Source organism: Bos taurus, chromosome 11, assembly GCF_002263795.3.
Source record: "Bos taurus isolate L1 Dominette 01449 registration number 42190680 breed Hereford chromosome 11, ARS-UCD2.0, whole genome shotgun sequence".
In the NCBI taxonomy this organism is placed as follows: domain Eukaryota; kingdom Metazoa; phylum Chordata; class Mammalia; order Artiodactyla; family Bovidae; genus Bos; species Bos taurus.
In genome coordinates, this window is record NC_037338.1 from 64,950,027 (window position 1) to 64,972,048 (window position 22,022).

Genomic DNA, 22,022 nt, shown 5'->3' on the forward strand with positions numbered 1-22,022 from the left:
GAAGGTGTTCATCGTATTCACAGTGCACTATTACTTAGAACTAAAGCCAATTGAACCTACTTAGCAATAGCGTTATGCCTTTCACCCTTGATGATTATGGAGCTTATAGCTCTCAGAAACAATACACCTGTCAGTTTCCATCAACTATAGCAATCCATGCAGAAGACAAGAGGCCCCTCAAAGCAGGAGGGGTATTGTTTTAGGTCCAATTTTTCTTATTGTTCTCAAAAATCATTGTAAGGTGGACAGGGTTTTGTGAAGGCTTTCTTTCGTCAGCTCTAAGAAACCCTGAGGAAGGAATTCACTGATAACTGTTATTGTTTTTAGGGGTTTTTGGTTTTGTTTTTAGAAGTACAGTTTTTGCTAAGTAATCAGCTTTAGTGAGCCTATCTAGTTTACTTCGTGTGAGATGTTTCGTGACCAGGTCGTGTACTCCTGCACGCTTGGTAGAGAATGTTCAGGGCTTCTTCAGACTATACCTCAAATGAGTTCCATTTTTTTTTTTTAAATAAATAAGACTTCAGTAGGCAGACCTGACTAACAGTCACATAAAAGGAAAACAGTCACAAAATGTGAGTTTCCAGCACAACATTTCTCATTTTATTTCCTCAGTATGACTTGAAAGACTACTTCACAGAGCCATGTTCCCTTAATCACAGTGTTCCCTGGCTTTCATAGGACTGCCATAGCCAGAACCACACTATTGCTTTTTCATAATATTTTCTTTTTGTTTCTTTCTTTTGAATTTCTACAGGGCTGCAAAGTATGCCAGGGGAGTATGTAGCCCGGGGTGGTCCAATGGGTGTGAGTATGGGACAGCCAAGTTATACCCAACCCCAGATGCCCCCCCATCCTGCTCAGCTGCGTCATGGGCCCCCCATGCATACGTACATTCCTGGACACCCTCACCACCCAACAGTGATGATGCATGGAGGACCGCCCCACCCTGGAATGCCAATGTCAGCATCAAGCCCCACGGTTCTTAATACAGGAGACCCAACAATGAGTGGACAAGTCATGGACATTCATGCTCAGTAGCTTAAGGGAATATGCATTGTCTGCAATGGTGACTGATTTCAAATCATGTTTTTTCTGCAATGACTGTGGAGTTCCATTCTTGGCATCTACTTTGGACCAAGGAGCATCCCTAATTCTTCATAGGGACTCTTAAAAAAGCAGGAAATACCAACCGAAGTCAATCTGGGGGACATGCTAAATAACTATATAAGACATTAAGAGAACAAAGAGTGAACTATTGTAAATGCTATTATACTGTTATCCATATTACGTTGTTTCTTATAGATTTTTTAAAAAAAATGTGAAATTTTTCCACACTATGTGTGTTGTTTCCATAGCTCTTCACTTCCTCCAGAAGCCTCCTTACATTAAAAAGCCTTACAGTTATCCTGCAAGGGACAGGAAGGTCTGACTTGCAGGATTTTTAGAGCATTAAAATAACTATCAGGCAGAAGAATCTTTCTTCTCGCCTAGGATTTCAGCCATGCGCGCTCTCTCTCTTTCTCTCTCTCTTTTTCTCTCTCTCCCTCTCTCTAGCCTGGGGCTTGAATTTGCATGTCTAATTCATTTACTCACCATATTTGAATTGGCCTGAACAGATGTAAATCGGGAAGGATGGGAAAAACTGCAGTCATCAACAATGATTAATCAGCTGTTGCAGGCAGTGTCTTAAGGAGACTGGTAGGAGGAGGCATGGAAACCAAAAGGCCGTGTGTTTAGAAGCCTAATTGTCACATCAAGCATCATTGTCCCCATGCAACAACCACCACCTTATACATCACTTCCTGTTTCATGCAGCTCAAAAACATAGACTGAAGATTTATTTTTAATATGTTGACTTTATTTCTGAGCAAAGCATCGGTCATGTGTGTATTTTTCCATAGTCCCACCTTGGAGCATTTATGTAGACATTGTAAATAAATTTTGTGCAAAAAGGACTGGAAAAATGAACTGTATTATTGCAATTTTTTTTTTTTTTTTGTAAAAGTAGCAGTTTGGTATGAGTTGGCATGCATACAAGATTTACTAAGTGGGATAAGCTAATTATACTTTTTGTTGTGGATAAACAAATGCTTGTTGATAGCCTTTTTCTATCAAGAAACCAAGGAGCTAATTATTAATAACAATCATTGCACACTGAGTCTTAGCGTTTCTGACGGAAACAGTTTGGATTGTATAATAACGCCAAGCCCAGTTGTAGTCGTTTGAGTGCAGTAATGAAATCTGAATCTAAAATAAAAACAAGATTATTTTTGTCATGCTGACTCCACTGCTTGAAAAATTTGTTTACTGCCCCCCAAATTTTTCATGATGAATGCAGTAAATACAGAAATTGATTTTAGCTCCCTAAGATATATATGCATTTGAAAATTTGAACCACAAAGTAAGTTATTTAATAATAGTCACTGATTTCTTTAAGCTGACTTAATGAACTCCTAATATCAGCAAATTTAAGGCCTAAGGGCACTAAACTAACTGTAGACTCAGATTACAGCCAACAGAATTACTCATCTAATATCAGTGAAATTATTCTTGCACATGATGGCAAACCTAAAGGACTGAGCCACGTCTTTCACTAAGGATGTTACCTAGGATGAGCAGTATATGTTTATTAGGAAATTAACTACATGGATGAAGAGACCAGACTTCAAAAATCTAATTTTTATAAATATGCTCTATGTTCTCATTGGATCAAACTGGTTATTAACCAATTTTCCAGAACAGCTGTACAGAATTTCGGCATGGCAGCCAGCTAAATGGTACAAAATAACATGTTTAAGCTGGAATAGCTTATAATTTTATTGAAATAAAATTGCAGCTATAAAAAGTGCTTCCCAAAGCTAAGGAAAATATACAAATATTTTAATTAAGGCAAATTCGTTTTTAAAAAATCAGGCTTTTAGTAGTGATTGCTTTGTAAACAAAGGATGGGTCGAAGGAGAGTGCCTTAAACTCAAGCCTGACATTCAGGCCCGTGTCACCCTATAAACCCGCCCTGAACAATTCTATTTTCTATTTGAAAAGAGAAACCAGCTGTGGGTTGGGTTTACTAGGTGGCGTGTGATTGACTGACTCACCTGCTGGAGCGGCCGTGCACTCTCTCACCTTTTGTTTATGGGGCCTGGTTCCTAAACACGTGGATCCGGAGAAAGAGAGCGAGGCTCGACCTTCTGCAGCCTCGCAAGCAGCGCCCTCCGCCCTACCCCGCCCCCACCCCATCTAGGGGATTGTTTCAGTTTCCCATTCGGACCCAGTGGCAGTTCTTCGTCTACATAAATAGTCCATATTCGTGAAATAATTCTCTCTTGATAGGTGGTTACTAGCCGTTAACAACCATTTATTTACTTTCAAAATTAATAATAAACTTTATAAACTAACCAGCCATTTGCCCCTCCTCTCCAGTACATGCCTGGGTGAGTTGGTTATTTTCAGTCTTTATTCTAGAGGAAGCTCTTGCCGGGTGGGGGAGGGAAAGAAAGGGGAGAGGAGGAAGGGGGGGGGGGCGGTGGGGGCAGGCCCTGGGAGAAGGAGAGGAGTCCAAGTGAAGAAGAATTAGGGAATATGGAGGCTATGAAGACTCAAGATCATTAGTGTTCAGTGAATTAGAAAAAAAATAAAACAAACTGTGTTCTTTGCCTGCGTTCCCCTCTCTGCGTGCCTGTTTGGTGAGAGCCTTGCTCTCTGGCGGGTCCTTTTTCCCCCTGCCTGGACACCCCCACCTCTCCCTTAATGCTATTTTAGCTTTTCCTCTTGTAAATTTCAGAGCCAGCTCGGAGGTTATTGAGGACACTTAACCGAAAGAGGGAAATAATAGAGGTGCTGAGAGCGTTTTTGATGTTTCTTAAAAGGCAAAAACAAAACGCCCTCTTCTAAACAAGGGCACGCAATTGTACCTGCTTTTTATTTTTATTTGGGGAGGGGGCGCGCCGGTTGACTTAGACTACTTTTTAGTATGATTTAAATATTTTTCCGAAAAAATTAAAATTCTCCTATCATATTTAATCAGCTGTAATTATAACACATTCGAAATGAATAATATGCCTTGACAGTATTTTTATTGTTATTGTTCATTGCATGATGTTCGACTGCTTTAGAAGCACAGGAAAGAGAAGTAAACGCGCTACAAATGGGGAATTACCCTCGTTTAGCATTAAAATTCATTTAGATAAAATTGCCACAAACATTTAAATGGGAAGATTAGTTCCCCCTCACGCCTTATTGCACTCGCTCAATGGTTCCGTTAAGAACATTTTACACGTTGGAAATTCCGTCTTCTCAGACGGCTTGCCGTTTCCTAGTTACCCACATTCAAAGCAAAGGCAGCAGCAAAGGCAGCCGCAGCAGCAGCAGCAGGGAAAAAAAAAAAAAAAGTTTTGGCAACTGGTCTGCAATTCATCCGCTTCTGGCCCCAGCCTCCCCTCCGCCCACAGCAATCCGCCCCCCACCCATCACCTTTCCTCACACCCCCATTAGGTAACTGGCAGAGTCCTGTAGAGGAAACAGCCTCTGAGTTGTACAGTATGTATATAATGTTAAATACAAAGAAATGCCGAAAAGCCAGGCTCCCCTATCCTGCTTCTGTTCTGAATGGAGGGGTTAGCCTGAATGTGCTGAGTTTCTCACATCCTCTGCTCTGAGCCCACAAGGCACGTTTTTTGGCTTTCTTTTCTGCCAGGACATTTCCAGGAAATTCACCACTGCTTTTTGCCTATATTAGACATGTGTGAAAGAATGACTTTTGAAAAGTCCGTACAACGTCTAGTTTCTCCCTCTCCTTTCTCTTGTCTCTTTCCTTCTCCCTTTGCCTCTCTCTCCCTCACTCCCCCTTTCTCTCGCTCCTTCCCTCTTCCCTCTTTCTGCCCCTCCCTTCGCAGGGCCGCAGGAAAAGAAGAACGTCGGCTTCGACTGCCATCTTTTGGGGATTTGGAAAACTACTCGGTAGGAATCTGAGGGAGGCGGGGGGCCGCGGGGGGTGGGGGGGAACCCCCTTATTATCCTGTGTCGGAACTGGCTCCCTTAATCTGATGCTTAAATATTTGATGTGGAAAAATTACCCATAAAATTAGTTACTAACAATTTCAAATTGAAATCACTTATCGAATTATAAACGCATTAAAGCTGTATGGATGGTATTAGGAGTTCCTCGGGAGGCAGCGGGTGTCTCCTTCCAGTGCGCCCAGCCGGCGAGCTTCGCCCTGGGGAGAAGCACCACCGCGGAGCCTGGGGACGGGGTGGGGAGGGCGGCGCTCGGGGCGCCGGGGTCCCCGCAGTGAGGGGTGAAGTTCGGCGGCCGGAGGCTCCGTCTCGTTCGGCTCGAGGGGGCTGGGAGGAGGGAGAGGAAGCAGCGGCGGTGGGAGGCTCCGACCCCGGGGCCCAGGCGCCTACTAAGAAACTTTGTAGTGATGTCGAAAGGTTCTGAAAAGAAAAAACACCAGCGCCACGCGCACCCTCCCGCCCGCGTCTCCCACGCGGCGCGCAGACTTTGCGCTCAGGCTTCATTGCCGAGTGCAGCGCCCCCCGAGTCTGCTGCAGGGCAGGAGGGAGATGCCTGGGGCCTGGGGCTGGGGCTGGGCCGGCCTCCGCGTGCCGATCCTTCGGGCCGCGGCGGCAGTTGAGGGGATCCGGGCCGGAACGCGGCTGCCACAGAGTTCTAACCCTGAGTCCTGGCCCCCGGCAGGTGCAGGGCGGACAGGTCTCTGCGTAGAGCCCAGAGCACCCGGGGGCGGGGTGGGGGTGGGGGTGTGGGAGAAAGGGGGCGGTTCCGGCACCTCCACTAGCCTCCTATCCCCTCCCCAACCCAACTGAAAAGTCAAGTCTAAGGGGGCTGCAGACTTCGTCTCTGGAGACGAGGCGACCCTGTGTCAGCGCAGAAGGTTGTGGAGAGGCACCTCCTGGGGGACTCCGGGCCCCGTTCCCTCCGAACAGCTCGACTCGGTGGGCTAGAGGCTTCTTGGTGGACTCTTGGGTCAGTCCTGCCGCGACTCTGGGAGCGGGAGGGACTGCGAGAGCTTGGGGCCTGGGGGCACTTGGGACCAGGGCAGCACCCGCCAGGCGCAGTGGGGGAGCCATGGGCAGCACTCAACGCCTTAGGTAGGAGCTCCTCGGGATCACTTTAAAGCCTTTGCAGACTTTCCCCAGCCTTTCGGATCCCAGCAGGCCCTCGGATGTATAGACAGTAAAAACCTGACGATGCGGAGCTCCCTGGTAGGCGCTTGGACGCCGGGTGGAGTGGCGTGGAACTGGGTCGTGGGGTGCCTTGTGTGGCCCGGCATGTCGCCCCGTTTCACTCCCCTCTCCCTGACCACCCCTCACCCACTTGACTGTGGGGCATCCCGTGGCACTTAGGTAGCCAGGTGCAGAGTCTACACGAGGTTGGGAATCCCAAGGCCCAGGACAGGGCGGTGTAGAGTGTGGGAAATCGCCCCTTGAGGGAGTCGCTGATGGCGGGGAGGAGCGGGGGGAGGGGTTGGGGAGACTATCTGCTTTTGGTCCAATCTTCCTGACAACGAGTCCGTCGCATTCTCTCCCAAGGCAGAGCTGTAAAGGAAAAACAACATATTGAGCAATCAGTTCGCCAACATTGGAGCTTTTAAGAGCCTTTGCCGTAAAAACGGGTGTAAAACGGGTGTCCCGGGGGTCTCGATGGGGAGATGGGCATTTTAGGGTTTCAGTTCTGGCGGCCCGAGCCCTGGGGTCGCTCCTCCACGCCCTGCCTTCTAACCTGCCCAGCGCGCTCAGCCCACCGCTGGGAAACCTAGGCGCTGAAGCCCTGGAGAAAAGGGATTTAGTTTTAAGCTAGTCTCCCATCGATCGGGTCGGTAATTCCTACCCCTGCCCACTCGCAGACACACTCACCTCTACCCTAAAGCATTAAGTTCATTACGCGAGCAATGATCTTAATCTCCAGGCGGAAAACGAGTCCCGGGACCTCGCCGATTGGGGAAACAGTGAATAAAGTCACCTGCTTGCGCACCCGCGCAGCCGGCTCCTCAGGGCGGGGGCCACGAGTGGCAGGGCAGGCAGCGCCCGGGTTGCGCGTTCCACGCTGGGGCGTTTCCCGCAGGGGTCAGGGGACCCCGTGTCTGCTTTCTTAAGGATAGCGACCTTTTCGAAGGGTGGGGTTGCTCTCGCTCGCTTTCTTCCTCCTCCTTTCTGTTTTCTTCTTGGGGAGCCCCCCCACCCCGCTTTGCATTTCTGCTCTCTCTTCCTCCTCCTTCCCCCGCAAAGTGGCAAATTCCCCTTCCCTTCCTAGTGTCCCGAGGCACGCAGGTCCAGCACGCAGTCCGTGTAACCCATCACTTTTTCGCGCCCGCCTACTTCAGCCACCAGCCCAGGACACGCGAGGATGGGGATCGTTCAGCGAAGCCCTATTGAAGCCACTTGCTGAGGGCACCCTGGGGCTTTAAACAACCGGATTCCTCGATCTAGGGGAGATCCCTGCGCCCATTGATAATTCCATCTCAAAGAAAGCCAGCGAAGCGGCAAACACCCCTAGCAGCCGCCTGCTCCCCATTCCCACCCCCCCCCCAATTCCACCCCCCCGCCTTGGCATTGAGCAGCGTCTGGCACCGCAGGGAGATGGAGGCGAGCCACGCGCCCCCGTCCTTACTGGCAGACCCACGAGGCGCCAGCTTTTTCTGCAGACTCAGTTTCCATCCGACAATCGTGGAAGCGGGGAAAACACAACGCAAAGGCGGTGTGAACCCCGTTTCCCTCACCACCACCATCCCCATCTGATTTTCAAGACGTGCGTTTTCAGGTAGTCCTAAACCGTGAACAGCGAGCTTTGTGTGTTATCTAGTGGGGGTGGGGATGGAAGAGGAGGAGACTCCCACCTCCCGCTGCAGTCTTTAATGTCTGAAATAACGAAATGCCTGTGTGGCAGCTGCTGCTTGAGCCAAAACTAACTCTTTGGAAGACGGAAAAGAGTGAAAGGCAAAGAAAGACTGTTCATTTTTTTTCCTTTGGTGCCGTTTGGGATGTCATCTGTTTCCTTGGCGACTGTGTTCAGCCCCCGGAGCCCCTGGGCTCCTGGATTGTTAGGGGGGAAAAAGCATGCTATTTCTGCACCGTCATTTATCACTGTCACCGCATAATGATTCCCCTTGCAGCCCCTTATTGATGTTTGTAATTGCATTATCTCATAAAGGAGGATGATCAATGAAACCGAGCCGTGCATTCTGGGGTCAGAGGAAGCCAAAGTACTGTTTGTCCCCTTTAATACAACAAGTACTCATTATCTTTAGGTCTGCATTCAAAAAATGATCTGATCTGGGGCTGACCCTGTCGGACATCCCAACACTTTTTAAAACGCGGTTTGTGTAACCTTTTGCTTAAATGCTAAATCAAGTACCTGTCTCGCATTTCAACGAAACAAGATGCTAAAACTGAATGGGAGAAGCATTTTTTTCTTTCTCTTTTCTTTTTTTTTCCGGGAGGGGTGCGGGGATGCGACCGTCTGAAGATGCACGCAATTTTACACCGCAATTTTACTGATATAATGTAGCAAAAGCAACCCCCCATCAACAAGGGACGCAAGTTATGTAAAGAATGAAAAAATGGGCTAAGAGGGAGAGGTATCTGGGCGAATTTAGCAAGGTCGGTACTAAAGAATAAAACCACATCCGGTTTAATTAATAAGAGCTATAAACTGAAATAATTCCCCATGATTCTGCCCTTGCTTCTCCCTTTTACAGAGTCATATCTCTTCGTTTTAGATAAATGACTTTTGTGCCTGTTCGATTCTCACAACAACAATAACTAAATCAGTTGCACTCTCTGTGTCTTAAACCGTCTACAAACTCCAGCAAATAAAAAGAAGTTCATTTGTCTATTAAGGCAAGTATTTAGTTGAGCAGAAATGTCCCAGTAACACTGAATGGAGTTCATGTAATCCCAAGAAAATCAAGTCATCTTGTTGCACTGAAGTAAATGAAAAAATACAAAGGAGGAAAGGTCCAAGTGTAATTTTAAACTAAATGCATTATTGGACTGTCACAGTGAAAACGGTGCTTGTGTAACTGGGATGGAGGGAGTGGACATCAACTTAACTCACATTTAGCTGAAAGGTTTTAGAAAGGAAACAAGTATTCCAAGTTTGGCTATCATTTTAATTTGTGGAAAGAGGAAAAATGGAGACAGTTTTAATTAATCATCTCAAACATTAGGATAAGTGAATCCTTCAAAGACAAAATTAAGCAGAGCTTATTTTAAACATTGCAAGATTTTACCAAAAAGAAAAGTTTCCAATCCTCTGAAGATGACTTCTCCCATGTTAATGACTACCAAAAAAAAAAAAAGATGAAGACCAGTTGTTTATTTTTAAAGTTCTAGAAATAATTTCTTAACAATATACATCTATTTTAAATAAAAAGATCCAGATGAAAAGTCTTCACCATAAAAGAAAGTGAGGACTAGTTAAATAAAATAGTGTGTCCTGGTAATTTGACACCTTGACATAAAACCTTAAATCGTATGATAGCAAAACAAAGGGCAAAAATACTCCCCTTGAAAAAATAACTTTAATAATAAAGGTAAAAAAAAGTTTTAATTGTGTTGAACCACCATGTAATATTTCTCTAAAAGGCATATTCTTTGCACAAGTGTTATTTCCCAGGAATTCTGTCAAATCACTTTGAAATAATATATGTTTTGTATTATTTAAATATTCTGGCACTTCTGTTCTTTGAAAATGCTCAAACTGAAATGGATATGCAGCCACGCATATATTTACTATAAATGGTGTCTTGTCGTTAACATAAAATATTAGAGGGAAAATAAAACTTTGGGCTTTGTCAGTTGAGATAGCACTTTTTTTAGCATAATACTCTGATTTTCAAAACACACAAATGAAACCCCTTGATTTTAACCAATCAACACAAGTCTTTCTCTTATTTGGCTGGGGATCTGGCATTCTGTACATTTTCTATTTTTAATATTTAGTGTTATAGCCCACGGTTAAAATAATGAAAAATTAGTCTCGTTTCAGATATTATTTATTTATGGAACGAACATGATTAAAACATAAACACACACACAAACTGCAGCTGCAACAGAAAAAAAAACTTGATTTACGGTTATTAAATCTTTGATCGCCATGTTAATGTTTCTTTTTCTACCTTTCATTTGCATTTTAATCTATCGAATCTTTACAATTTTGCTGCCTCCTATTTCAATGATTGATTACAGATCTGAAATAAGAGAAACCAAGCCTAGCTTTTCTTTTTCCTTTTATTCGCTTTCTTTTTTCTCTTTTTTTTCTCCCCCTCCTCTTCCCCCTGGGTAGATTTCTGAAACTTTCTCTCAATGCTAATGTAGACAGGACAAATTAATTCTGCTCTTTTAAATGTCAAAGATATAAATAAAAAATGTTTTCTGTCCCTAACGTGAATATTTTCCCAGCCGCTTGTTTTCCAGTCGTAAAAAATCATCCCAGCAAAACGCAATTAACAGTGAAACACACACCCACGGCGGCGTGGATTTTTTTTTTTAAGGACGTGTGTTTGTGAGTTAGAGAAAGGTGAGAAGTTCATCGTCCCTTCACCATCAGTAGCCCAGCCGCGGCTTTTTAAATTTTTTTTCTCTTTCACACACAGAGATTCAGTCTCTAGTTCTATCTGTGATCTAAGTCACACAAACAAACAAAAACAAGCCTGGTGGGGGCTTACGGTACTTAAGTTGATTTCTTGAGACAAGCTGTATAAAGACAAAAGGGGAAGCGAAGCAGGACTGTTTGTTTTTTTTCCCTGGCTTACCACTGCCCCTTTGCCCCTTTCTACCCCCAGCTCTCCCCACACCCCCTCCCCCGATTCCCCCCGCTCCGCGGATAAGGCGGTCATTTGCTGACCGCTGTGCCCGTAAGCGTCACTTTTCGCGCTGGCATGAAAGTGAGTGTGGCGATGGTGTTGGAAGGCGCCGGCCGGCCGGAGGGTGGGCGCATCCTCCTGGGGGCTCTGGAAGGCTCTGGCTCGGAACAGATTGCGCCTCCGGCCGGGCTAGGGATCCCGGTTTGGGTGGAAGACGCGCACCTCGCCCTGGCGGAGGAGGCGAGGCCCCTGCGCTGGAGCCCAGGCCGGGTGGGAGTGCATACATCCTCTCCAGCCAGCCGCACGTCTAGGCACCTGAAAGGAGCGCCCGCACCTCCAGCCCACCTCCGCGTCCGCGCCCCTATGCGGAGCCCCGTTGATGGGTTTTTATGCCTGCGGACGCAGAGGAGCCGGCAGAGGAGTGAGGACGGACTTCTCCGACCGGCCCAGGCTGCTCGCGCTCTTGTCCGCGTGTGGTGTGCCGTGCCTGGGCGGAGAGCGAGCCGGGAGAAGTCGGAGGGATGCGACCCCCACCTCGGAAAGCTCTGCGTGGGCAGGCACACTGGCAGGAAGCGGGATGAGGGCCATGAGAGGGAGAAATGGCCCAAGCAGTCTCTCCAGATGGGCCTTTGGACTCCGTGCGCACCCAAGGGCGTGCCCACGGACAGGTCGTAGAACGCCTTCCCCGGGTCGGTCCCCCGGGCTCTGTTTTGCGCCCTTTCTCCTAGAGACCGCTTGGGTGGCTGCTGCGACGGGGGCGATCTTCATTAAAGTCGACTCACCAGGCGGTTAAAATAGAGACACGGGTGGGGGAAAGACATTTGATCCTGGCCGACCCTTTGTCTTGAAGCAGATTAGGTAGCCTAAAAATAAGAGGAAAAACAGAAAGTCTAGACAGGAAAACTTATTGTGTTCACAAAATATAAAAATGAACCCGAGAGGTCTGGTACCTCAAAGGGTGAAGACAGATCCTTGTAGACAAGCGAGAAGACAAGACTGGGAAGATTTAAAGTGAAAGAAACGGCAGATTATTAAGAAAGTAATAGTAAGGTGTCCCATACACTACAGTTTTATTGTTGGATAGTAACTACCCGATTTATTTATTGCCAGGTCTGTATAATAGAGATAATGACCACAAACTCAAGATAAATTCTTAGGCGCCCAGCCGGACAATTCTTTTTTATTTAAGAGAGCGAGTCTGAAAGGTGAGCCTCATCTCCACTCCTCGAAGATTTGTCTTGCTTTCTACCATATTATAAGCATGACATGCAAATAAATAAGTGCTGTGCAGTCTGTGTGGGTAGGCCTGCAGGATTTATTTCAGGTGCGAGAGGAACATACACGGAATACGAATTTCCGCAGGAGCTGCGGAGTAATGCCTTCCCTCTCCTTCTCAGCTGCCCGCTCCACCCAGTCTGCCTCCCTTTCCGGGGGAGCAGAGCGTCCCCTGATCAAAACATTAATGTGTCATGTCTCAACTCCCTATTTCTTGACATATAGGTCTGGGGAGTGACGAGGGGCAATGAAAAATGCAAAATGCGTCCCCAAAGTAGGTTGACTAGCCGGAATCGCTTAAAGTCGGATTCCCGCCGACAAAGGGAAGGGCGAGTTGCAGTTGACTTCCAGGAGGGGGGCGGCATCGGAAGTATGTTAACATTATCTTCAAAGATGCAAAATAGTGCAAAAAGTTTGCTGTTCTCGATCCGGTACGGGCCGTCGCCGGCTGGACAGGTCCCAAGGGGAGCCTCCTGGCTCTTGGGACCTATCCGTCTTCTTGGCCCTCAGTTTCTTTCGGTGAGCCGCGTAAACTCCTAGAGTCAGGTGATGAAATTACAGAGGACCTTACTCCTTGACCGCCAAGGGCAGAAGGGAGAGTGAGGTCTCAGGTGTTGGCTCCATCTGAGGCAATGGTTGCAATAACAGTCACCCGGTTGGCCTTGAACAAGGCGGCCTCCGAAAGCTTCTCAACTCCCACCTGTGCTCGGTGACAACTCAAGCGGATCCGAGCCTGCCAGGATGAAGTCAGTATGCTCTTCCGATACTTTTTTCCCTTTCTTACTCATTTTTGGGGTTGGGCGGAGAGGTAATTTCAGACATAGAATGTTTCAGTCTCACAATACCCACTTGTATTCAGAACTTCCTTCGGTATGTTTGGTCTGGATGACAACACCTGACAGCGATGATGAAAAAGAGAGTCGCAGGGGAAAGGGGAGGGGTGGGCGGGTGGAGTGAGGGAGAGAGGGGTGTGTGGATGGAGGTGGGGGAGAGGAGATAGAGACCTAGGGGCGGCGGGAAGTAGAAAGGATGGGGCAGGTAAGGAGAGGAAGCAGAAATCGAGCGGAGAGGGAGAGCGACAGAGAGGGGAGTGAAGAGGCTGTAGTAGTAATTTGGTGGTTTGTTGGAGGGATGATATGAGGCTGAGAACGAGGACAGCCCTCTTCAATCTTTTGCAATCTCGGTGTCATTCAAGCACAACTTTATCTTTGAACCAGCATATCTGTTTCAATGATTTCCATAAGCACATAAATTATAATCTTCAGAGCCTTCAATATTTCTTTTGGTACTTTATTAAGTGTTATTGCAGAGGCCATTTATGAAGTGAATGATTCAACTTTTAATCTTCTGAACATTAAAGTGTGTTCCACTGAGTTTCCTTTTCCAAGGAATCTGAAATAACAAAAAGAAACTAAGCTCATTACATGAAAAAGTGACAAGCATTTTGCTCTCAGCCTGGCAAGTTGCCTTACTCACTTCAAAGGATGATAAACTAATTGTTTCCAGAGTTTATAAGTAATTAAGCTATTATTTGGGGAATTTATGTAACAGTTTTATTTACTATAGAATTTTCTAGTCAGAATAGCCAGAGACAAGTCTTCAAAAAATAACAAGATTTTAATAATTGAAAATGTGCCCTTATTGTTAACAATGAAAGCTATTTTATTTTTAAAAGCATTGGAAAATGTAAATAAGTATAGTTTTCTTCCAGAGTATGTGATTGGTGGAGGACATTATGTGTAATTAATGCTGAAAGGAAAATGAACGTGTAATGACTTCCAAAGATTAAGACATCTGTAACTACCAAGTTAGGTTTTTAAAGTTAATTTTAAAAGTCACTCAGCTCGATTCATCTAAATGTGTCAGGAAAATATATGTTATGTCCTTTTACAAGTCCACATAGAAAGTTTAAAATGAAAACTTTAAAAATCTTTTCAAATATAGTAAATATAGACTTTTTTCCCATATATTTCAACTCATGTTTGTCATTTAAAAATTAGTTTTGTCCTAAATGAAACAATATTTATTAAAAGAAAAAGTAAAACTTCAAAAGGAAATGATGAATTATTTTAAAAATTTCAACAAAACATATGGTACTTTAACTGACATATTATTTATGTGTGTAAAAATTTACAATTTGATATATTTTTTCCATCAAGGCGGCATCAACTTGGTTTTCATTTTTAGAAAAAGTCTTTTTCACTGTCACATAAAGAATTTCAAAACTAATAGGATCTTCACTTTAGAAGAAAATGTCTACAAAGAATAACAAGAAATAAATGTGATAATCCAAATAAATGAGTACAAAATCTCACATGAAGTAAAATAAATTTTCTGGAAGTTGTTTGCAAAAAAATTAAATCGTGAGCTCTATCAATATCCACTCCGTTCACTACAAAAAGTGGGAGTGAGCTATAACAATCATTAGAAGGGGTGGACTCTCAGCCTAGCAAATATATATATATATATATATATATATATATATATATATATATATATATGACATATCCATTTGTTTCAAGTAAAATTCCTCTAAAGTAAAAGTCTGGAGTTTACTGGAAATTATATACAAAATGTTCTGTGTGTTTCAGGGTTGGTGTTGTTCTGTGAAGTCTGTGTAAACTGTGGCAGTTGAGACCTGTTGTTGTGTCACAATGTCTGATTCAATATTTGCTGTAATGCATTTTCTTTATTCTAATAGACTAGCATTGCATTATTAAAAACAAAAACGAAAGTACTCTAGTTAGTAGTAATGCAACCTCAACTGTCTAACACCACGTCATGAGTGACCTTATGGACTCCAGGCACACTTGGATTCACTTTAGGGCACTTCACTGTTTCAACTGACTTCATTACAGAAAGAAAACGGTAACTTTGTTGCAGCTGGCACCTGAAGTATGTCACACAACACATGGGCCACACCTTGCCAAGACAGCCGCAGCCATGAGAGCAGGAGGTCAACTCTAGGCAAATTTTATGATAGGAACAAATTATTCCTTCTGCACATCCTCCACAATCTTAAGGAGACGATTAGAAGTCTGTTTTTTGGTTTCCTTGAAGTAAAAATATTGACATGTTAAGGGTGCTGCAATGACTTTAATGCTTAAGAAGTTTATGGTACACTGAGTTCAAGATGTCCATGATAATATAGTCCAGATAGAGACATATTGTTACACTATACCTATTGTTTAATCCCTAAGTAGTGACCAACTCTTTTGTGACCCCATGGAGTGTAGACTGGCAGGCTCCTCTGTCCATGGGATTTCCTAGGCAAGAATATTGGAGTGGGTTGCCATTTCCTTCTCCAGGGGATCTTTCTGACCCAGGAATCAAACCTGCATCTCCTGTATTGGCAGGCAGATTCTTTACCACTGAGCCACCAGGAAGCCCTGTGCCCAAGTCAAAAAGTCTCCTCTAGTGGTGATGGCGTGTGGTCGAGGTGGCACTCAATCAGTAACCGAACTTACGGGCACTCTGATTAGTATCCTGACTTATCAGTGACCCGGCACTCCTGACTCTGTCTAGAACATCATGTTATTTATCTTAAATGGATCTTTTGCCCAATCTGTAGATGATATTAATTTGTTTCTGCTTTGTAAATCACTTTGCACTGTAAAATGTAGTAGGGAATTGCTTTAAATTATATTGACTATAATAAGTTCCTCTTTCAAAAAACCCCAGACTTTTTCCAGAGGGGTCCTGACTCCTAAGGGAATATTCCTCTATTCTCAAAGTTGAGACCGTCTCTTAGAATCTTGAGATGCTTTCCTTTGATTTTCCCAGCCCGGTCACCAGATAGGGCTTATTGTTTCAAAGCAGTTGCTAGAGTAATTAATACATCTATTGATTAAGTTGCTTCAGTGAAATAAAAGGTGACTTTTCCACCCATGACGGGACTATGATCCAGTCGACTGAAAAACAGTATCCTTACTCCAAAGAGAAGAGGGGAGGCCAGCTGCTAGCATGCTTTTCCCTTTCATGAAAAAAATCCACAGCATGAAAAGAAAAACCATATTTTTACTAATTTTCTCTTAAATTGTGTGTTATTCTATTCTGGGTGTTACTTTAAATTTTCACATGTTTCTACCATAATACATGGAATCATTTTTAAGACTGAAGAAGCCCCATGAATGCATGCATGTGCATGTGTGTGTTTTGAAATCTTGAGCACCTCATGTCCCCTAAGCCGTGAGCAGGACACAGAGGGTTCTGCGATTAACAGGACATTGTCTCTGATCTCAAGAGCTCAGCCAGGGTTGGAGCTGGTAAGGAAACCACAATCCCGACTCATCCCAGTATACACAGGAACTGTGGGGACACAAAAGTTGAACCAGTTACCTGGAGGAAGTAGAGCCCCTGAGGGCATTTGTGGTGAGCTCGTGACAAGAGGAATAGAGATCAGGAAATGTTTTTATATCCAAGTTCAACCAGGAAAACAGTAGCCACTCTGAGTGTTATATACAAGAGAATGAATTTCCTTTAGTGAGTTGATTACACAGGGGACAAAAGAGGCTTTGAAGGCAACCAGAGCTGAGCAATCTCAGGAGACTGTTTCTCCAGTTAGACCAAAGGGACAGAGGAAGCAGGGATCAGTCACCTGGTAGAAGATGGAACCCAGGCAACCTGTCTAGTGGAGCTGGAGCTATGGAGAAGACAAGAAAAGGAAAAGTAGTCTGGAATCTTGCCTTTTACTCTCTCATCCATCACCAGGACCTCCTTTCAGTTAAAACCAGCAGGGAACCAGCTGTTGCAGAACCCAGGAAACATCAGATGGCCCTCCTGGAGTATAGAGCAGGACAAGGAGAAGCTTTGATTGTGAACAGTACCAGGAGCAACAGAGCTTCTAGCAGATGTGACCCTTCAGTGGTCTTTTCTTTTTCTAAGTGAAAAGGATCATTGTTAATTTCTAAATGGACTAGTTTGAGAATGTTAAAGGAGTAGAAGGGTACTCCAGTCAAGGCACTGAGTTGGGAGAATGCATGGCTTACCTAAAAATGGCCAGTTTGCCAGTGTGGCTGGAGCAGAGAAGCAGGAGGAGATATAGGACATGAGTTGAAAATTGTAATAGCCAACCAGTCCATCCTAAAGGAGATCAGTCCTGGGTGTTCATTGGAAGGACTGATATTGAAGCTGAAATCCCAATACTCTGGCCACCTGATGTGAAGAGCTGACTCATTTGAAAAGACCTTGATGCTGGGAAAGATTGAGGGCAGGAGGAGAAGGGGATGACAGAAGATGAGATGGTTGGATGGCCTCACCAACTCAATGGACATGGGTTTGGATGGGTTTCTGGAGTTGGTGATGGAGAGGGAGGCCTGGTGTGCTGCGGTTCATGGGGTAGCAAAGAGTCAGACACGACTGAGCAACTGAACTGAACTGAATGGTGTGAAGGAGATCACCTTATATCTAATGGCTAATGGTGTAAAGGAGGCCAACTTACCTGCCTCCTGAGAAATCTGTATGCAGGTCAAGAAGCAACAGTTAGAACTGGGCATGGAATAACAGACTGGTTTCAAATTGGCAAGAGAGTATGTCAAGGCTGTATATTGTCACCCTGCTTATTTAACTTAAATGCAGAGTACATCATGTGAAATGCTTGGCTGGATGAAGCACAAACTGGAATCAAGATTGCCGGGACAAATATCAATAACCTCAGATATGCAGATGACACCACCCTTATGGCAGAAAGCAAAGAAGAACTAAAAAACCTCTTGATGAAAGTGAAAGAGGAGAGTGAAAAAGCTGGCTTAAAACTCAAACAATCAAAAAATGAAGATCATGACATCCAGTCCCATCACTTCATGGCAAATAGATGGGAAAACAATGGAAACAGTGAGAGACCTTATTTTGGGGGCTCCAAAATCACTGCAGGTGGTGACTGCAGCCATGAAAATTAAAAGAAACTTGCTCCTTGAAGAAAAGCTATGACCAACCTAGACAGCATAAGAAAAAGCAGAGACATTACTTTGCCAACAAAGGTCCGTCTAGTTAAAGCTCTGGTTTTTCCAGTAGTCATGTTTGGATATGAGAGTTGGACTATAAAGAAAGCTGAGTGCCAAAGAATTGATGCTTTTGAACTGTGGTGTTGGAGAAAACTCTTGAGAATCCCTTGGACTGCAAGGAGATCCAACCAGTCCATCCTCATGGAAATCAGTCTTGAATATTCACTGGAAGGACTGATGCTGAAGCTGAAACTCCAATACCTTGGCTACCTGATTCAAAGAACTGACTCCTTGGAAAAGACCCTGATGCTGGAAAAGATTGAAGGCAGGAGGAGAAAGGGACAAGAGAGGATGAGATGGTTGGATGGCATCACTGACTCAATAGACATGAGTTTGAGTAAGCTCTGGGAATTGGTAATGGACAGGGAAGCCTGGCATGCTATAGTTCAGGGGGTCACAAAGAGTTGGACACGGCTGAGTGTGAAATGACCAGTGGCTTCTGTAGCAGCTCAACATGTTAGCAACCATTAACCCCCTGAGGCCAGGGTAAAACAGATTATAGGGACTAACGCTGCAAAAAGAGAGACATAGGTCTCCGTACAGGTGTACTGGAGCCCACTGGCATGTAGCATTCCTACAAAGAAACACAGGCAATCTTCTTGACTCCCTTAATTTATACTGCTGTTCAAATTAGCCACGAAGCCAGTGTCATTTTCATGAACAAATTAGAAATTGTTCACTAATCTCAAGGAGACATCCCTGTCGCCAGTTTGGTGTTCAGAGGGCTAAAACAAAGATTTTCTCTACTCTTACATAGTAAGAATAATTTGATCTGTGACCTCACAGATTTCAAGCTCATGATGATAGCCTGAAGGAGATGGAGCTAGAACTAGGGAGCTAAGAAACCATCAAGGAGGCTGTTGTGATAACAGTGAAGTCCAGGACTAAGAGTGATGGATAAGATAAGATATTTAGGAGATAGGAGGCTAATATGGATATGCAGGTGGAGGATAAAGAGAAGTTGAAAGCAAGGGAATGGTTTCTGGTTTAGAAAGTTGGGCAGATTGTGGTTCCATTTGCTGTGGCAGTAACTTTAGAAGAGGGGGCATGTTGGAAAGAAGAATGATAGCCTGGTTTTAGACATTTGGAGTTTAAGAAACTGGTGGGTTATCAAGATAAGATGTTCATTAGGAAGATGAAGACATAGCATTTTCGTAAACAGGTGTGGGCTGGAGATAAAAATTTAGGAGGAGCCATTAAAGTAGATAAAATCATTCTGGATCTCTTTCAAGAAGTTTATCATGAAGGAAAGGCTAGGTGTAGGGCTGTCAATAAAGGGGAACATGATGTGGGAAGGATATGTGATTTTGAAGATGGGGAAAGCTTGGGCGTATTTGCATAATGAGGGGAAAGAGGAGGGAATGTTGAAATTGGAGCAGAGAGGTGTTAAATATTGGGGACATCTGTCAGCAGGGTTGGAGATTGGGCTCTGAATCAGCAGTAGGATATGCCAGCTCCTAAGACTGAAGGCAAGGGAAGGCCACAGATACATGCCCATGTATATGTAGAGGGTGGTGGAGGAAAAACTTGGGGCAGTTCACAGCTGGTAACATTAATTTTCTGTTTTGAGATATGGAGTAGTCACTTGATGAGTGAGGGATTAGGAGGGTAACCAGGTTTTTGCATTGAAAGTCCCACTCCTGGCCCCAGGGAACCCTCTTAGTCCTGGACACACCAGGAAGATTGGTCACCCTAAGGGTAGCAGAAAGGGAAAGACTTGAGAAGATTAAATGTTAATATCACAATGGAAAATGGGAGAGGGAGCTGATGAGAAATGCAAAGCTCACTGGCCAGTGTCAAGACCATAAATAGAATTGGAGACCCAGGGGCAGGGTTTTGTGCATGGCTGTGGGATTTTCTTCAGCAAGGCTTATGCATTTTGAGTAGTTTTATCTCAGGAAGGAGTGTGTTAACTCATCCTTGTGTGCGTGGAGGACTTTTTGCCACACAGAGTCTGCAGTGTCAGAGGTCTCATTCTGAGGGCAGGAAAACAGTGAAACTGAATGTCAGTGTCACCAGAGATAAAGTCACCTGTTAGGTGGAAGGTTTTGCTGTCAGTGATGTATGGCATTATTCTTTCGTCATCGTTGATGACATTGTGTTATGTTTACATAATTGACAACTGGTGGAGTTACAACATTCCATAATATCTTGAGGCACCTGTGAGATATAGTCACAACTTCATAATATATCCTTTCTCTAGAAGAGTGACTCAGAGACTGTAGTCTTTAAGCAGTGTCTTGAGGTAAGAAGGAGGGGGCTAAATGTCCTCACCCAGCATGTCACGTTGCAGGCTCTCCCCACATGCCCTGCAAAAGACGTGCCACGGAAATGTTTTGCCTTTGTCATTGACTAGATTGTATACTTTTCTATCTGGTAGTATTTTCACCTTTGTTGGTTATAGAAACAAAGAGAAAGGTAGCCATGTGGTTGGCTAGCTGGTAACAGGGCAAATGGGGCCATCAACTCCACTCAGCTCAGTTCAGTAGCTCAGTCATGTGGTGCCATCCAACCATCTCATCCTCTGTCGTCCTCTTTACCTCCTGCCTTCAATCTTTCCCAGCATCAGGGTCTTTTCCAGTAAGTCAGTTCTTTGCATCAGGTGGTCAAAGTATTGGAGCTTCAGCTTCAGCATCAGTCCTTCCAATGAATATTCAAGACTGATTTCCTTTAGGATTGACTGGTTTGATCTCCTTGCAGTTCTGGTTTGAACTCCAATAAGTTGATTCAAATAATATCTGGAGTACTGCTTTTTCTTTTTTGGAAAAATGAAACTGGATAGCTTCCAATTTCTGTAAAGACATGTTTTCTCTACATTTTGTTCTATAATCAGAACAAGCCAGTACCTCTAAACTTATAGTAGGGGGCAGATATAGGATACAAAGGGAACCCTGCCAACATGAATTTGGTGAAAATTTGAAACTCAGTTTGGCTTGGGGAAGGTTTACATATACCATCTGAAATTGGTTTCAGCTTTGCTCAGAGACTCTCCATCAATGGGCTGAGGATTCAGGCAATAGGAACTTTATGGGCTAGATCATGGACAGAGGAACCTGGCGGGCTACAGTCCGTGCGGTCGCAAAGAGTTGGCCATGGTTGAGCACACACACACAGATTATGTCCATCCCTGCAAAATTCATATGTTAGAATCTTAACGAGGGGTTACTTAGTACCTCAAAATGTGACTGTATTTGGAGATAGGGACTTAAAATGGGTAATTAAAGTTGAATGAGATCATATGGATGGACCTTAACCTGGTGTAACTGGTGCCCTAAAAATAAGAAGTGTTTGACACAGAAAGAGACAAGAGGGATGCACAGTTCAGTTCAGTTCAGTCGCTCAGTCGTGTTCAACTCTGTGACCCCATGAACTACAGCATGCCAGGCTTCCCTGTCCATCACCAACTCCCAGAGCTTACTCAAACTCACATCCATTGAGTTGGTGATGCCATCCAACCATCTCACCCTCTGTTGTCCCCTTCTCCTCCTGCCTTCAATCTTTTCCAGCATCAGGGTCTCTTCCAAGGAGTCAGTTCTTTGCATCAGGTGGCCAAAGTATTGGAGTTTCAGCTTCAGCATCAGTCCTTCCAGTGAATATTCAAGACTGATTTCCATGAGGATGGACTGGTTGGATCTCCTTGCAGTCCAAGGGACTCTCAAGAGTCTTCTCCAACACCACAGTTCAAAAGCATCAATTCTTCGGCGCTCAGCTTTCTTTATAGTCCAACTCTCATATCCAAACATGACTACTGGAAAAACTATAGCTTTGGCTATATAGACCCTTTGTTGGCAAAGTAATGTCTCTGCTTTTTCTTATGCTGTCTAGGTTGGTCATAGCTTTTCTTCCAAGGAACAAGTGTCTTGTGTCTTTTAATTTCATGGCTGCAGTCACCATCTGCAGTGATTTTGGAGCCCCCCACAAA

General features: G+C 44.5%; 1 protein-coding gene across 6 annotated transcripts in view; it reads left to right on the plus strand.

The window, feature by feature from the left end:
• MEIS1 (Meis homeobox 1) overlaps window positions 1-22,022 on the plus strand; it is a 188,059-nt gene that overhangs the window by 141,412 nt on the left and 24,625 nt on the right. Inside the window, exon 12 of one of the 6 annotated variants that reach the window (XM_005212878.5) lies at window positions 755-2,276. The exons of 4 other annotated variants lie outside the window; for them this stretch is intronic. In XM_005212878.5, coding sequence (XP_005212935.1) covers window positions 755-1,038 — 284 coding nt within the window. In that variant the 3' untranslated portion in view covers window positions 1,039-2,276. 6 annotated transcript variants of the gene reach the window in all.